The sequence below is a fragment of the Stomoxys calcitrans genome, chromosome 3 (assembly GCF_963082655.1).
Source record: "Stomoxys calcitrans chromosome 3, idStoCalc2.1, whole genome shotgun sequence".
NCBI classification, from domain to species: domain Eukaryota; kingdom Metazoa; phylum Arthropoda; class Insecta; order Diptera; family Muscidae; genus Stomoxys; species Stomoxys calcitrans.
Genome location: NC_081554.1, coordinates 172098945 through 172118087, shown reverse-complemented (window position 1 = coordinate 172118087; position 19143 = coordinate 172098945). Strand labels below are relative to the sequence as shown.

The following is a 19143-nucleotide window of genomic DNA, read 5'->3' as shown; positions in this document are numbered from 1 at the left end:
TATTGACGTATCTCGCCAAAATTTTGCAAAACGCTTTCCCCGACGACTGCCACAGTATCTGAGAAGTTTGCTCGAAATCGGTTCAGATTTTGATATAGCTCCCATATATATGTTCGTCCGATTTTGAGAAATATTGCAAAACAGTGCTCATTTGGTAACCGATTCTGTCGAAATTGGGCAGGAAGGATTTTCTTATGACTCTCAATATTATTGGTGAATTTCATAGACATCGGCCCAGATTTAGATATAGCTGTCATATATGTATATCGCCAGATTTTCACACCAGGAGCCACTGCAAGCGCATTGTTTGACCAATGTTGACAAAATTTTGTACAATGATTTCCTCGACGACCACCACATTATTTGAGAAGTTTGCTCAAAATCGCTTCAGAATTAGATATAACTCCCATATATATGTTCTTTAGATTTTTGGGAAATTTGCAATAATGTTGTCATTTGTCAACAGTAGTTTTTATAGTTTGAACATATTTGCTCGCCGAGGTCCATCAAAATTGGTTCAAAATTGAATATAGGTCCCACATTGTACTTATAGGGTAGGTGTAGGGTATTATACAGTCGGCACCGCCCGACTTTTGCCCTTCCTTACTGGTTCCCCATTAGGCTATGGTAGTTTTAGAAAGGTTTACCTCAGGAAAACATGGTTTCAGTGCCGTTTCTATCTGAAAATGGTAGTTTTAGTACGCTTTTTCTTTAAGGAAATTGGTCGTTTTAGAACCCTTTTCATCAGGAAATGATTTTAGTACCCTTTCCCTTAGGGTAGTTTCAGTTCCCTTTTCCTCAGGCAATTTCAGTACCCTTTCCCCAGGCAATGGTGATTGTAGTGCCATTTTTCTCAGGAAAGGGTTATTTTGGGAAGAGCAGGAAAGAGCAGTTTTAGTACCGTTTTATTCAATGAAGGCTAGTTTTACTACTCTTTTCTCTAGAAAAGGGTTGTTGCAGTATATTTTTCTCTGGGAAAGAGTAGTTTTTGTACCCTCTCGGGGAGAGAATACTTTTAAGACCCTTTTTTCTGGAGGAGCGTCGATTTTGTAGCCCTTTTTGTTAGGTGAGGGTAGTTTTTTACTACTCCAAGTTCAATGTACTGAAATGTACAGTTCCCGGCATCTTTCAGTCTGAAAAACCATTTGCATACTATTTTAATTTTTATACACTTTTTATACCCCCCACCATAAGATGGGGGGTATACTAATTTCGTCATTCTGATTGTAACTACTCGAATTATTCCTCTGAGACCCCATAAAGTATTTATATTCTTGATCGTCGTGAAATTTTATGTCGATCTAGCCATGTCCGTCCGTCTGTCCGTCCGTCCGTCCGTCTGTCTGTCGAAAGCACGCTAACTTCCGAAGGAGTAAAGCTAGCCGCTTGAAATTTTGCACAAATACTTCTTATTAATGTAGGTCGGTTGGTATTGTAAATGGGCCATATCGGTCCATGTTTTGATATAGCTGCCATATAAACCGATCTTGGGTCTTGACTTCTTGAGCCTCTAGAGTGCGCAATTCTTATCCGATTGGAATGAAATTTTGCACGACGTGTTTTGTCATGATGTCCAACAACTTTGCCAAGTATGGTTCAAATCGGTCCAAAACCTGATATAGCTGCCATATAAACCGATCTTGGGTCTTGACTTCTTGAGCCTCTAGAGTGCGCAATTCTTATCCCATTAGGATGAAATTTTGCACAACGTGTTTTGTTACGATATCCAACAACTGTGCCAAGTATGGTTTAAATCGGTCAATAACCTGATATAGCTGCCATATAAACCGATCTTGGGTCTTGACTTCTTGAGCCTCTAGAGTGCGCAATTCTTATCCCATTAGGATGAAATTTTGCACGACGTGTTTTGTTATGATATCCAACAACTGTGCCAAGTATGGTTCAAATCGGTCCATAACCTGATATAGCTGCCATATAAACCGATCTGGGGTCTTGACTTCTTGAGCCTCTAGAGTGCGCAATTCTTAACCGATTTGAATGAAATTTTGCACGAAGTATTTTGTTATGATATCCAACAACTTTGCCAAGATTGGTTCAAATCGGTCCATAACCTGATATAGCTGCCATATAAACCGATCTTGGGTCTTGACTTCTTGAGCCTCTGGAGTGCGCAATTCTTATCCGATTGGAATGAAATTTTGCACGACGTGTTTTGTTATGATATCCAACAACTGTGCTAAGTATGGTTCAAATCGGTTAATAACCTGATATAGCTGCCATATAAACCGATCTGGGATCTTGACTTCTTGAGCCGATTTGCCTGAAATTATGTACTACGGATCCTCTCATGGCCATCAACATAGGTGCTTATTATGATCTGAATAGGTCTATAGCCCGATACAGCTCCCATATAAATCGATCTCTCTATTTTACTTCTTGAGCCCCCAAAGGGCGCAATTCTTATTCGAATTGGATGACATTTTACACAGGTCTTCAACATTTAATAATATAATAATAGCAGAGCAAATCTTTTCCTATATCCTTTTTTGCCTAAGAAGAGATGCCGGGAGAAGAACTCGGCAAATGCGATTCATGGTGGAGGGTATGTAAGATTCGGCCCGGCCGAACTTAGCACGCTTTTACTTGTTTTTATTAATATGAATTTAATTAAATTGCTACAATCACTAGTTTATATGATACTGCCGTTACTGGAGGCTTAAGAAAATAGTTTCTAATATATTTTAATTGCATGGGGTTGACCTTTAATAACACTAGATAATAATTACAAATTTATACATGATAGTCTTTAGAGGCGTAAGAAATATGTTTTGTAATAAGAAAGTTAATAAAAGCTATCGCAGAATGAATCCCACCACTAGTTACAGCTTAAGAATTAAAGCGAAAAAACGTAGTAAAAGGAAAATTTTTACGTTTGTCGCACGGTAAGCAAGATTGCCAAGATGGGGCGATACGCGCTTTCTTCATTTCTTGATAACATAACAGGTTTCTAACTACTCGTATACAGGTTATGAGGACGTAAACCAACTTAAACAAATTACGTTATTTCGGGTCAATACTTGAGTTTCTAACACCATAAATAAACACTTCATAAAAATATTAATTCAGGATATGGGTGTACATTGCAGAAGTATCCAAACACGGTGTGAAAAAGAAGTGGAAACTGCGGAAGATATAGGCATAATGGTGAAGCGAGTCACGAAGGCCCTGAATGACTCGCTTGTGTCAGCATATCCTAGTTAAGGGGCAAACAGAGATCGCCATTGTGGACCACAGCAGAGCTGGTTGGTCTAAGGAAGGACTGCAGAAAACTCTTCAACAGAGCGAAAGCCACAAGAGCATCACACGATTTGGACATCTATAAGGCTGAGCTAAGAAAATATAAAGGCGAGCTGAGAAAGCCTCAGAACAAATCCTGCGTGAAATTCTGCAGCTCCGTGGAGGATACATCTGAGGCCTCTAGGCTAAGGAAGATTCTGTTCTCGAGACCTATTACAGTGGGGAATATTCAGAAGTCAGAGAATGTATGGACAATGTCTAGTGAGAAAAAACTAGAACTACTCGTTGATACACATTTCCCGGGAAATTCTCCGAACGGACAACGTGGCGCCAGAAGAGGTTGTCACTGATATGCATTCATCGGAGGCCATTAGGGAAATTGTGTTTAAGCCGAAAATCCTTTGGGCGATAAGAAGAATCGACTTCATTAAGTCGCCAGGCCCTGATGATGTATCACCGATTGAATTACAAGCTGTGTCTGATAGACTAGGCTTCCTAGGCTTAGGGAGGTATACTCTGCTGGTATCAGCATGTCATATATACCTATGGGATGGTGGGACACGAAGGTTGGTCTAAGTAAGGACTGCAGAAAACTTTTCAAAAGGACGAAAGCCGCAAGACCACCACACGATAAGGGCGAGTTGGGAAAGTCTCAGAACAAATCCTGGTTGAAATTAGGCAGCTCCGAGGAGTATACATCTGAGGCCTCTAGACTAAGGGAGATTCTGTCCTCGGGAACTATTACGGTGGGGTATATTCAGTAGTCAGAGCCCCGGGAAATTCTCCAACAGACAACGTCAGTGGTATGCATTTGTCGGAGGCTATTGGGGAAATTGTGTCTGAGCCAGTCGCCCTGTAGATGTATCACCGGTTGAAATACAAGCTGTGTCTGATAGACTGGTTCCTTAGTGCTTAGGGAGATATACTCTGCTTGTATCAGCATGTCATATATACCTGTGGGATGGAGGGACACGAAGGTCATTTTCATTGCGAAAGCAGGAAAACCTTACCACACGAAAGCGAAAGATGTTCGTCCTATTAGTCTGTCATCCTTTATGCTGAAGACTCTTGAGAGGTTGATAGAAACATATCTTAAGTCAAAGATCCCTGAAGATCGCTTGTCGCGGCAGCAGCATTCATATAGAAAAGGCAAATCCACTGAAACAGCCCTTCACGACATAGTTATAGGATGTTGTGGCCTGGTGGACGGCACTTCAATAGTGCACCTTCTGTTCAATAGTCAGTCGGATCTAAAGGATAGCTTGTTTGTGCATCACACTGAGGACGACACAATCTCGTGTTTTGAATTGAATGCTACATCTAATGCCTCTTGACATTGTGGCTAGGCAAAGGAGGATATTGTATTAAGGATGTTGTATCCTTGATTACGGCAATCCTTGCAATTAAGGAAGTGGAGAAATAGTCTTTTTAAAGCGATCTGGATGGTTCAGCGGTAGGAAGTAGAAGGCATCGTTCTTCTTCTATTCCTGTAGTATCACAATGGACGAAAACGTCAAAGTGAGTATGGTGGCAGACTGCCACTTAAACCGACAGACAGACAAACTGACTGATCAATGGAAAGTTGTACATCAACTTTCATCAATATTAAGTATCTGTGCAAAATTTCAAGCAGCTAGCTATACGCGTTCGACTGCTATAGTGATGTCGACGGACGGACTGACGCACATGGCTAGACCGACTCAGAACGCCGAGACGATCAAGAATATAAATACTTCATGGGGTCTTAGACGAATAATTCGAGGTGTTACAAACGGAATAACTAGATTAGTACACCCCCATCCTATGGTGGTGGGTATAAAAAGTACCAACAAGTAAAAGCGTGCTAAGTTCGGCCGGGCCGAATCTTATATACCCTCCACCATGGAGCGCATTTGTCTAGTTCTTTCCCCAACATCTCTTCTTAGGCAAAAAATGATATCAGAAAAGATTTGCTCTGCTATTAGAGCGATATCACGATATGATCCGGTTTAGACCACAATTAAATTATATGTTGGAGATCTGTGTAAAATGTCAGCCAATTCGAATAAGAATTGCGCCCTTTGTGGGCTCAAGAAGTAAAATAGAGAGATCGATTTATATGGGAGCTGTATCGGGCTATATACCGATTCAGACCATAATAAACAAGTATGTTAATGGTCATGAGAGAATCCGTCGTACAAAATTTCAGGCAAAACGGATAATAATTGCGACCTCTAGAGGCTCAAGAAGTCAAGACCCCAGATCGGTTTATATGGCAGCTATATCAGGTTATGAACCGATTTGAATCATACTTGGCACAGTTGTTGGATATAATAACAAAACACGTCGTACAAAATTTCATTCCAATCGGATAAGAATTGCGCACTCTAGAGGCTCAAGAAGTCAAGACCCAAGATCGGTTTATATGGCAGCTATATCAGGTTATGGACCGATTTGAACCATACTTGGCACAGTTGTTGGATATCATAACAAAACACGTCGTGCAAAATTTCATCCCAATCGGATAAGAATTGCGCACTCTAGAGGCTCAAGAAGTCAAGACCCAAGATCGGTTTATATGGCAGCTATATCAAAACATGGACCGATATGGCCCATTTACAATACCAACCGACCTACACTAATAAGAAGTATTTGTGCAAAATTTCAAGAGGCTAGCTTTACTCCTTCGGAAGTTAGCGTGCTTTCGACAGACAGACGGACGGACGGACGAACGGACGGACATGGTTAGATCGACATAAAATTTCACGACGATCAAGAATATATATACTTTATGGGGTCTCAGACGAATATTTCGAGTAGTTACAATCAGAATGACGAAATTAGTATACCCCCCATCTTATGGTGGAGGGTTAAAAAAGGTACGAAGTAGATGATGGATAGAAGTAGAATTTTGAAATTTGGCTGAAAAAACATATGGTGAAAAGAAACATGAAGAAGCGCGATTAGTTCGGCCAGGCCGAATCTTGGGAACCCACCACCATGGGTTCTGTTAAAATACGGGAGCTATATCTAGTTATAGGCCGAATTGGACCGTCTTGGGAACCCACCACCATGGGTTCTGTTAAAATACGGGAGCTATATCTAGTTATAGGCCGAATTGGACCGTACTTGGCACAGCTTTTGAAAATCATAATTGAACACCGCATGGAAAATTTCAGCCAAATCGGACAAAACTTTCAGATTCCAGGGGCTCAAGAATTCAAATCGGGAGATCGGTTTATATGGAAGCTATATATTCAAATGTGAACCCATATGGTCCATTTCCAATCCCCAACGACCTACATCAATATTAAGTATCTGTGCAAAATTTCAAGAGGCTAGCTTTACACGTTCGACCGCTTTCGTGATTTCGACAGACGGACGGACGCACATGGCTAGATCGACTCAGAACGTCGAGACGATGAAGAATATATAAAGTATATGGAGTCTTAGACGAATATTTCGAGATGTAACAAACGGAATGACTTGATAAGTATACGCCCATCCTATGGTGGTGAGTATAAAATGTACCAAAAAGGTACGACGTAGGTGAACTTTGTACAGGTCGGATGGATAGACATCTGGTGCAAAAGGACATCTGGTGCAAAAGGATGAGTGTGAAAAGAAAATTGGAAAAATAGTACTGCTAACGGGAAAAACGTACGTTTAGTACCGCAATTGGTACCATTTGGTTCTCTCTTTACAGATGGTCCGAAATTTGGCATGTAGGTACAACTAGGAAATATATGACGGGTCAGTAAATGTTCTATTCAAAATTCGTTAATTTTGGTACCAAAATTAGTACAGTTTGGTACTTTCTTTACAGATGGAGCTAGAGGTCTGAAATTTGGCATGCATTTACAACTAGAAAAATATGATGGATGACTATGATCTTTTTTACAATTCGTACATTTTGGTACCAATATTGGTACCATTTGGGACTTTCTATGCAGATGGAGCTAGATGTCCGAAATTTGGCATGTAGGTAAAACTTAGAAATATATGATGGGCGACTAAATGATTTGTTCACAAATCTAACATTTTGGTACCGAAATTGCTACTATTTGGTACTTTATTGATAGATGAAGCTAGAGGTACAGAGGTATTTGGCATGTAGCTATAACTAAGAAATAAATGATGGGTGGCTAAATTAACTATTCATCATTCGCAAATTTTTGTACAAAATTGGTACCATTTGGTACTTTATTCACAGATAAAGCTAGAGGCCTTAAATATAGCATGTACATACAACTAACAAATATATGATAGGTGACTAAATGGTTTATTCAAAATTCGTACATTTTGGTACAAAAAGGTGCAAAATAGGTACTAAAACATAGAAAATGGTACTTTCTTTACAAATTGTTCTAAATCGCTCAAAATTCAGTTATATCTTGGCAATATATATTGGACGACTTTATGATTTTCTGATGTGTTGCTATTTTTGGTACTTTCTTCAGAGAATGGGACCTATTTCTGAAATTTTACAATTATTGCAAAACTTCATAATCATACAAACTGGCTGACTACCTAGGCTTTTGGAAGTCCCACACTAAAAAGCGGTATCAAAAATGGGGGTAGCGAAGCGGACCACCGCGATGATAGTAAATTAATATGTGTTTTGTATGATAGGAAATGGATATTGAGCTGCGTTGCAAAGGGAATGATATAAGGAATACCTTGTGGTGGAGGATATTAATACACTTTCATGTAGATAGTCATCATATCATCAAAAGATCTTTATTTCAAAAATTTCTTTTTATACCCACCACCGAAGGATGGATGAAGGATTTTGTCATTCCGTTTGCAACACATCGAAATATCCATTTCCGACCCAATAAAGTATATATATTCTTGATCAGCGTAAAAATCTAAGACGATCTAGACATGTCCGTCCGTCTGTCCGTCTGTCTGTTGAAATCACGCTACAGTCTTTAAAAAAAGAGATATTGAGCTGAAATTTTGCACAGATTCTTTTTTTGTCCATAAGCAGGTTAAATTCGAAGATGGGCTATATCGGACTATATCTTGATATAGCCCCCATATAGACCGATCCGCCGATTTAGGGTCTTAGGCCCATAAAAGCCACATTTATTATCCGATTTTGTTGAAATTTGGGGCAGTGAGTTGTGTTAGGCCCTTCGACATCCTTCGTCAATTTGGCTCAGATCGGTCCAGATTTGGATATAGCTGCCATATAGACCGATCCTCCGATTTAGGGCCTAAGGCCCATAAAAGCCACATTTATTATCCGATTTTGCTGAAATTTGGGACAGTGAGTTGTCTTAGGCCCTTCGACTTCCTTCGTTAAATTGGCCTAGATCGGTTCAGATTTGGATATAGCTGCCATATAGACCGATCCTCCGGTTAAGGGTCTTAGGCCCACAAAAGCCACATTTATTATCCGATTTTAAAGAAATTCGGAACAGTGAATTGTGTAAGGCCCATCGACATCCTTCGTTAATTTGGCTCAGATCGGTCCAGATTTGGATATAGCTGCCATATAGATCGATCCTCCGATTTAGGGTCTTAAGCCCATAAAAGCCACATTCATTATCCGATTTTACTGAAATTTGGGACAGTGAGTTGTGTTAGGCCCTTTGACATATTTCTTCAATTTGGTCCAGATCGGTTCAGATTTAGATATAGCTGCCATTTAGACCGATTTCTTGATTTATGGTTTTAAAATGCTCATTTATTGTCCGATGTCGCCGAAATTTGGAACAGTGAGTTAAGTTAAGCCCCTTGACATACTTCTGCAATATCGCACAGATCGGTCCAGATTTAGATATAGCTGCCATATAGACCGATATCCAGGTTTTAGGTTTTGGGGTCATAAAAGACGCATTTATTGTTCGATGTCGCTGAAATTTGACACAGTGAGATTGGTTAGGCTCTTCGACGTCCTTCTTAAATTTTGCCCAGATCAGTCCAGATTTGCATATAGCTGCCATATAGACCGATCTCTCGATGTAAGGTTTAGGGCCCATAAAAGAGGCATTTATTGTCAGATTTCGCCGAAATTTGGGACAGTGCTTTGTGTTAGGCTTTTCGACATGTTTATGCAACTTGGCCCAAATCGGTTCAGATTTGGATATAGCTGCCATGTAGACCGATATCTCGATTTAAAGTCTTGGCCCCATAAAAGGCGCATTTATAATCCGATTTCACTGAAATTTGACACAGCGACTTATGTTCGGCTTTTCGACATCCGTGTCGTATATAGTTCAGATCGGTATGAGGTATATGAGTATAAGGTATGAAATTTTCACCGAATTTTGATGAAAGGTGGTTTACATATATACTCGAGGTGGTGGGTATCCAAAGTTCGGCCCGGCCGAACTTAACGCCTTTTTACTTGTTCTATTTTCATTTTAGATTTGTTGACTTTACTACGTTTATCTATGAAAATGATTTCCCCTGGAGAATATAACTCCAAAGGTTTACCAGGTAAATATTTATAACAGGCGATCGAAGATATCACTTTACAAAATTTTTTTTTAATTTTTACATATTTTTCTCATTTATCAAAAATTTTGTATTTAATAGAATTGTTGCATGAGGCCAAAGACGAAATCATAAGAAAGTACAATTTGGCACATTTGGGCGACAGACTAACAAAGGTAAACTTTGATATATATTTTCCAAATGCTGTAAATGTCTTCCTAGATCCTCTTTAAAGACTTTAGATTATAATTTAGTACATGGCGAACTCATTGCCCTCAAGATAGTAATGCCCATCTACAAAGATCTCATGGGCTCTCGACCCTTGAATGGTGAAAAACTCAAAGCCATTTACGTTTTAGGCTGGTGTATCGAGTTATTCTTTATCTCATTCAATGTTTTGGATGACATTATGGACCTCATTAAGCACCTCAAGATTTGGCCGCCCATGTTGGTATGCCCTGCCAGAGGTGGGCATGAGTGCTCTAAACGATGCCGTCTTCTTGGAGAATATGATATTCTATTTGCTTCGTAAACATTTTGACCACCACGAATGTTATCTACAATTAGTGGAGACATTCCATGAAGTCATGTTGGTAACATCATGTGGTCAAAATTTAGATTCCTTAAGTTGCCAAAAATCGGTGGAGTCATTCAACCTGGAAGTGTATAAACGCATCACAGATGCTAAGGCAGGCTACAGTGCATTTTATTTGCCACTGACGGCATGCATGTATATAGCGGGGTATGTGGAAGAGAAAGAGTTCGAGAGTCAAATCACTCTTCCTCAATATGAAGAATTTATATGCCTTGTTTCAGCATTAAAAATCCTCTAGCCTTCGAACAGCTTAAGCCAATATCTATACAAATCGGTTATGTGTTGCAAGCCCAAAATGATTTTCTCGATTGTTATGGCAATCCCGAAAATACAGGAAAAATTGGAACAGACATAGAGGAGAATAAGTGTTCCTGGTTGTCAGCCAAGTGTATGGAAATAGCCTCGGACGAGCAGAAAGCCATCATGAAGGAATGTTATGGCAAAGCAGGTTAGTTACCATACAAATTCAGCTTTGATGGAAAGCAAAATCTTACATAACATCCTACAGATGCCCAAAAAGTTCAACGTGTTAAGCAGCTATACAATGATCTCAACATGATCGAAGGCTATGCCTCATTCGAAGCAGAATCAATGAAAGAAATTCAGTCTCAATTACTTAATACTTGCAACGATGTGCCTCGTGAGGGTATCTTACAAGTTCTAAATAAAATTTGTAAATGTGAATTATTTTAAAGAAAACTTGTGGAAAAAAGTGGAAAGTATTTTTAAAATTAAGATAGTTGGAATTCGAAGCTTACACTTTAGGTAAGTTGTGTGTGTGTGAGTGTGGTAGAGGCAAAAAGTGGGTATCTAATTTTTCACGACTATAGCCTTGGCAGCATTGATCAAAATGAAATTCTCTTGTTAGGATAATGAAAAAATTCAGTTCTAGTACAATGATATTTCATTTGTTCTTCTGTTCCCTTCTGTGATTTTGCTTAATAATCCCCAAACTATGATTTTGCTCGCAAAGAAACTATACCATGCAGCTACGTACTTTTTGAGCCGTAGTAATTCCTGGCAGAAAATTCTCCAACGAGACTCCGGAGAAATGGTCCCTCAAGCGTTTTGGCTACTGGTGAAAGAAGGGAGATCAGTCTGTACAACTACCCCTTACTCGGTTCCTTTCCAGGCTTCAGTAGCGGGATCTCTCTGCCCATATTCCAGACATCGGGTACAATAAGAGTACCAAAACCATCTATTCCCAATAGAAAAGGTACATAACTACCTATTCTCAAGGAATAGGATACAAAAACTACCCATTCTCAAGGGAAAGGGTACTAAAACTACTCATTTCCAATGAAAAGGGAAGTAAAACTACCCATTCGCAACGAAAAGGTTTATAAAATTACTCATTCCCAAGGAAAAAAGTGCTAAAAATAGCCCATTCCAAAGGAAAGGGGTACTAAAGCTTCAAATTCCCAAAGAAAAGGGTTCTAAAACTACCCATTCCCAAGGGAAAGGGTACCACAACTTCCAATTCCCAAGGGAAAGGATGGAACAACAACCCATTCCCAAGGGAAAGGTTAGTACAAAAACCAATTTCCAGGAGAAAGGGTAGTACAACTACCAATTCCCAAGGGAAAGGGTTGTAAAACTGTCCATTCCCAAGGGAAAGGACAGTAAAACTACCCATTCCCAAGGAATAGGGTAATAAAACTACCCATTCCCAAAGGAAAGAGTTGTAAAATTACCCATTACCATTGGTAAAAAATAGAAAAACTACTCATTTCCAAGAAAAAATTTATTAAACTACCCATTCCCAAATAAACGTGTAGCAACACTACCCATTCTCAAGGGGAAGGGTGGTAACAACCTATTCCAAAGGAAAAAGGCAGTGAAACTACCCCCTCCCAAGTGAAAGGGTAGTTAAACTTCCCACTCCCAAAGGAAAGGGTAGTAGAACTACCCACTCCCAAAGGAAAGGGTAGTAAAACTACCCGTTAAAGATGGAAAGAGTACTAAAACTACCCATTACAAAGGGAAAGTGTACTTAATCTACCAAGAAAAAGGGCGCTATAACTACCCATCACCACAAAAACTAAAATAAATCTACCGATTCCCAAGGGAAAATGTAGTAAAGCTCCCCATTCCCAAGGGAAACGGACGTTAAACCACCCTTTCCCTTGGGAAGGTGTAGTAAAGCTACCTCTTCCAAAAAGAAGTGGTATCTTAACTACCCCTACCATAAAGAAGGGGTAGTAAACGTATCTCTTCCCTAGGGCAAGGGTAGTAAAACTATTCCTTCCTAACGAAAAGGGTAGTAAAACTACATCTTCCCAAGGGAAGGGGTTGTAAAACTACCTATTCCCAAGGGAAAGGATAGTTAAACAATTCATTCACAAGAGAAAGGGTAGTAAAATACCCCTCTTCAAGGAAAATTTAGTAAAATTACCCCTTCACAAGGGAATGGGTAGTAAAACTAAGCCTTCCCAAGGGCAAGGTAGTAAAACTATCCCTTGCTAAGGGAAAATGTAGTAAAATTCGCCCTTCATAAATGAAAGGGTAATAAAATTACCACTTCGCTAGGGAAAGGGTAATAACATTACACCTTCGCAAGGGGAAGGGATGTTAAACTACCCCTTCCCAGGGAAATGGTAGTAAAACTACACCATCCCAAGGGAAAGGGTGATAAAACTGACCCTTCCTAAGAAAACGGGTAGCAAAACTACGCCTTGCCAAGGGAAAGTATAGTAAAACTACCCATATCCAAGGGAAAGGGTGGTAAAACTACCTATTTCCAAGGGAAAGGGTAGTAAAACTACCAATTCCCAAGAGAAAGGGTAGTAAAACTACCCATTTCCAATGGGAAGGGTAGTAAAATTACCCACTCACTAGAAAAAGGGTAGTAAAATTAAGTATTTTAAAGGAAAAGGGTGGTAAAGCTACCCACTCCCCAATGAAAGGGTAGTAAAACTACCCATTACCAAAGAAAAGGGTAGTAAAACTACCCATTCCCAAGGGAAATGATACTTAAAGTGCCCATTAGAAAGGAAAAGGGTACTAAATCTAACGATTGTCAAGGATAAGGGTACTATACCTACCCATACCATGGGGAAAAGATAGTAAAGCAACCGATTTCCAAGGAAAAGGGTAGTAAAGCTTCCCATTCCCAAGGGAAAAGGAACTAAACCACCCTTTCCCTTGCGAAGGGGTAGTTTTATCAAACTTTTCTTGGGAAGGGGCAGTTAAAGTAACAATTTCCAAAGAAGTTAAACTACCCGTTTCCCTTCCTATAAAAAGAACCCTTCCCAAGGAAAAGGGTAGTAAAACTGACCCTTACCAAATAAAAGGATTGTAAAACTACCCCTTTCCAAAGGTAGGGTATTAATACCCCTTCCAAAGGGTAAGGGTAGTAAAACTTCCCCTTCCCAATGGAAAGGGAACTATAAATATCACTTCCCAAGAGAAAGGGTAGTAAAACTACCTCTTCACAAGGATAATGGTAGTAAAACTAATTCTTCGTAAGAAAGAGGGTAGCAAAACAACCCTTTCCAAAGGCAAAAGGTAGTAAACCTACCCCTTCCCTGGGAAAAAGTAGTAAAACAATCCCTTCCCAAGGAAAAGAGTAGTAAATCTTACCAAGGGAAAAACGACTAAAGCTAACCATTCCCAAGGGAAAGGGTAAGAAAAGTGCCCATTCCCAAGGGAAAGGATAGTACAACTACTCTTCCCCTAGGGAAAGGGTAGTACAGCTACCCATTCCCAAGGGAAAGGATAGTAGAACTACCCATTCCCAAGGGAATGGATAGTACAACTACCCATTCCCAAGGGAATGGATAGTACAACTACCCATTCCTAAGGAAATGGATAGTACAACTACCCATTCCTAAGGGAAGGGTGGTAAATCTACCCATTCCCAAGGGAAAGGTTGGTAAATCTACCAATTCCCAATGGAAAAAGTGGTAAAACTTCCCATTACCAAGGGAAAGGGTAATGAAGGTCATGAGAGAAGGCGTTGGACAAAATTTCGGCCAAATCGGACAAGAATTGCGCCCTCTGGAGGCTCAAGAAGTCAAGTCCCCAGATTGGTTTAAATAACAGATATATCAGATTATGGACCGATTTAAACCATACCTCGCAGTTGTTGGAAGTTATAACGAAACACATCGTGCAAAATTTCAGTCAAATCGTGTTAAAATTGCGCCCTCAAGAAGTCAAGATGAAAGATCGGTTTATCAGCAGCTATATCAAAACATGGACAAATTCTATGTTTCCAAGGACATCTCTTCTTGTATATAAAAATCAATTTTGGTTTGTTTGTTTGTGTGTTCCTTATAGACTCAGAAACGGCTGAACCGATTTTCTTGAAATTTTCACAGATGGTGCATAATGATCCCGTGGTGAAAATAGGGTACTACATTTTTTGATATCTGAAGGGGGGACGGACCCTCCCCCTTAGCCTAATTTTCAGAAACGCCAGATCTCGGAGATGGGTGGTGCGATTTAAGCAAAATTTTGTGTGCTCTCATATAGTACCGTAACAATTAAAATTTGGTATAAAAATTTCGGATGGGGTATCTAGGGGGCCGCCCCACCCTTAAACCTACCAAACATATATTTAGACCAATCACAAAAATATGAGACTCAAATGAAAGGTATTTAGGATAAGAAAACGTATCTGATATCCAATTGTAGGACCAAGTGCTGGGGAGACCATCCCAAGCCCCAAAACACCCCTATATCGGACAGTTTTACCGACAATCGCAATATGGGACTCAAATGAAAGGTATTTGCGAGTAGAATACGAATCTGATATCCAAAAGGGGGACCACGTGTCTGGGGGTCTACCCCTTCCCCAAACAGGACTTATTTACTGTTCATGGGAATATGGGGCTTAAATAAAAGGTATTTGAGTGTATAATACGAATCTGATATTCAAATATGGAACCAAGTGTTTGGGGGGCCGCCTCACCCCAAAAACATCCCCCAAAGGGGACAAACTTACGACCATAGCAATATGGGGCTCAAATGAAAGGTCTTTGGGAGTAAAGCACGACTTTGATATCAATATTCGGGAAAAGTGTCTATGGGGCCAAGCCACCCCCACAACACCACCCAAATAGTAAGTATTTTCTGACTATTGCAATATGAGGCTCAAATAAGAGGGTTTTTAAAGTGGAACACGAATCCGATATATATTTTCAAGGCCAACTCATTGAGTGGCAGCCCATCCGCCATAGCACCGCCAAGCCCATCATGTTTGCCGACTATGGAAATATGGGGCTCAAATTAAAGGTATGTGGGAGTAGACCACGTATCTGATATCAACATCAGTGGCCAACTGTCTAGCGGACGTCCCACCACCATAGCATACCCCAAATAGGACGTATTTGCTCACCAGACAATTTGGGTCTTAAAGAGAGTAGAACTAAATATTCATAGTTTTTAGGGCCAATACTCCAAACCGGACATATTTGTTGACTATTGCAATAAGGAGTTTAAATGAGATTAGAAAACGAATTTGATATCGAATTTTGAGGACAATGGCAATATGTTCAAATAAATGATATATAGTTATATGAGAACAGAGTACGTTGCTGATATATTTTCTGGGCTTAGTGTCAATATCAATGTGGAGCTTAAATGAAAGGTATTGGGGGGTAGAGCAAGAATTGGTACCCATTTTCGGGACCAATTTTCTGGGGGTCTACCCCTTTCCCAAAATACCCCACAAACAGCAATTTTTTACTGACCATCGCAATATGGGGCTCAAATAAAGGTATTTGGAAGTAGAATACGAATTTGATATCTAAATATAGGACCATGTCCAAATGTAGGACCATTTAGGGCATCACCCCTTTCACAAAACACCCCCAAAATTAAAGGTATTTAAGATTAAAAAACGAATTTGATAATCTATTTTGGGACCATGTGTTTGGGGGACGCCTCATGGTGTAAACTCCCCTAAACCAATGCCAATATGGGGTTTAAATAAATGGTATTTGAAAGAAGAGCACGATGCTGATATTTTTTCAGGGCCACCTCACCCCCGAAAACACCCCTAAATCAGAGAAAACATGAGAATATCGGGTTGAAACAAAGTATTTTAAGAATGGTGTAAACCTTATATCCAAACTTAAATTCGTAGACCAATAAAGATCATATGGGATTCAGATAATGGAGGCCACCGTAGCGCAGAGGTTAGCATGTCCGCCTATTACACTGCAGGCCTGGGTTCGAATCCTGGCGAGACCATCAGAAGAAATTTTCAGCGGTTTTTTTCCCTCCTAATGCTGGCAACATTTTTGAGGTACTATGCCATGTAAAACTTCTCTCCAAAGAGGAGTCGCAATGCGACACGCCGTTCGGAATCGGCTATTAAAAGGAGGCCCCTTATCATTGAGCTTAAAACTTGAATTGGACTGCACTCATTGATATGTGAGAAGTTTGCCCCTGTTCCCTAGTGGAATTTTCATGGGCAAAATTTGCATTTTTAGACCTTACATCCAAACTTAAATTCGTAGACCAATAAAGATCATATGGGATTCAGATAAAGGTACTTATATTGTTCAACTGTTAGTTAAGCGATATACTATTTTCGTAGCATGGTATTTCACTAAAAGCTCTTTAATTGTCGAAAATAAATATTCCAAGGAAACTTTTTTTCCATATAAAGTAAAAGAAGGCGCAGCGGACCCGGTTCAGCTAGTTTTACATAAAAACATGATTGCCCATTATGTGGAAAACGATGCTGGGGTATTCATGTGAAAACCACTTGTGGAAATCTATGGATATGGTATCAATTTGTGAATACAAAGACTTGAGGTTGGTTACGGTGTAACATTATTTTGTAATTATAAATGTAAATAAACGAAATAAAATTAGATTAAAATTATTTTCAATGGTTTTATTTTTGGTTCATTAGGGGTGGAATAATCAATAACGTTTTGGTACTAAAACCAATAACGGTCTGGTGCTAAAACCAATAACAGATTGGTATTAAAACCAATACCAATTCGGTAATAAGGCTAGTACCAAACGGTACTAATCATTTTTGGATTTATTCATACCATCCGGTATTGTTTTTGTACCATACGGTGTACAAGTACAATACGCTGTCAATACCGTATGGTACTGAAATGAGCACGTTTGGTATCAACTTTTCTCTGGGTGTATGGTGGTGGGTATTAAAAATCTATTCTGGAACTTAAATGGCAATTGACTCACAGACTTGTGGTATGAAAGAATAACTAAATAATGAGTTAACGTGTTGTTGACGTTTATTTGATAACTACTTGACGGACATGTTTAATTGATTGAAGAGCTTTGATTGTGTGCAAATTAATTAGGAGTTTGTGTACCCTATCTTGTGGAGTATTTTAAGGAATTCAAAATTATAAAGAAGAAGAAATATAACCATTAAAGAAGTGATAGCTTGTTCTATAACATGTTTGTCATGTCGCATACAATATTGTAAATTGTCACTACTCTTATTTTCTTTTCAAAAAATATTTAAGATATTTTATTCAAATATTTGCAAAGGTTGACTAACATATTATGTCAATGTAATTTCATAAGGGCCAACCTTATAACCGACTTCACATATCTTTTCCAATTTACCTTGCTGTAAACAGTTCCGGATAGGTGCTGATAGAAATGAAATGAATTTTTTATGAAATGGTGTTGTTATGAGGAATTAAACCAAATGTTATTTTGGCAGGTAGCAGTTGCTTTTCTTTAAATTTAATTCATTTCAATAACACCTTTACCCTCAGTCTTAATCAAAACGTTGAGCAAAAGAAGTTTGCCAAGAAAAAAAGCTACCTTAAAAACAAGTGGTTAACAATTACAGGAAAATTATGGCATTTTCCATACAATATTCGAATTTTATTGGTTCAAGTGAGGAAAATGTTTTACATAAATCTAACAGAGTCAGGTATGTGGTTAACTTATTACAGAACATAGACATATTCATCTTCAATAATGTAAACTGAATCTAAGATTACTGAGCAAAGAACTTGGTAGAGAGGGGATTTGGCGGGAAATTAGGGGATCTCGTTTTGTAATGACTTCCAATATTTGCCTAGGGCCCAGTTGAACCAAAATATATCAAGCGCGTTCTTCTCTAAATCCCCGAGCGGGATGAGCAATACAGCAGCATTATATCGAAAGTATTACAACTTCATATACCTACTAAGTTCCGCAATTTTTATACCCTCCACCATAAGATGGGGGGTATACTAATTTCGTCATTCTGTTTGTAACTACTCGAAATATTCGTCTGAGACCCTATAAAGTATATATATTCTTGATCGTCGTGAAATTTTATGTCGATCTAGCCATGTCCGTCCGTCTGTCCGTCCGTCCGTCCGTCCGTCCGTCCGTCCGTCCGTCCGTCCGTCCGTCCGTCTGTCTGTCGAAAGCACGCTAACTTCCGAAGGAGTAAAGCTAGCCGCTTGAAATTTTGCACAAATACTTCTTATTAGTGTAGGTCGGTTGGTATTGTAAATGGGCCATATCGGTCCATGTTTTGATATAGCTGCCATATAAACCGATCTTGGGTCTTGACTTCTTGAGCCTCTAGAGTGCGCAATTCTTATCCGATTTGAATGAAATTTTGCACGACGTGTTTTGTTATGATATCCAATAACTGTGCTAAGTATGGTTCTAATCGGTTCATAACCTGATATAGCTGCCATATAAACCGATCTTGGGTCTTGACTTTTTGAGCATCTAGAGGGCGCAATTCTTATCCGATTGGGATGAAATTTTGCACGACGTGTTTTGTTATGATATCCAACAACTGTGCTAAGTATGGTTCAAATCGGTCCATAACCTGATATAGCTGCCATATAAACCGATCTTGGGTCTTGACTTCCTGAGCCTCTAGAGTGCGCAATTCTTATCCGATTAGAATGAAA

General features: G+C 39.4%; 2 protein-coding genes across 2 annotated transcripts in view; one reads left to right on the top strand and one right to left on the bottom strand.

The window, feature by feature from the left end:
- LOC106087717 (uncharacterized) overlaps window positions 1-10963 on the top strand; it is a gene marked incomplete at its 3' end in the record, with an annotated part of 39738 nt that extends 28775 nt beyond the window's left edge. The window contains 6 exon segments of the mRNA XM_059365689.1: window positions 9616-9687; window positions 9787-9860; window positions 9920-10102; window positions 10104-10426; window positions 10501-10727; window positions 10788-10963. Of these exon segments, the coding sequence (XP_059221672.1) occupies window positions 9616-9687; window positions 9787-9860; window positions 9920-10102; window positions 10104-10426; window positions 10501-10727; window positions 10788-10963 (1055 nt within the window).
- The window catches only part of LOC106087697 (juvenile hormone acid O-methyltransferase-like), a 228752-nt gene that overhangs the window by 103414 nt on the left and 106195 nt on the right, over window positions 1-19143 (bottom strand). The gene's annotated exons all lie outside the window — the stretch shown is intronic.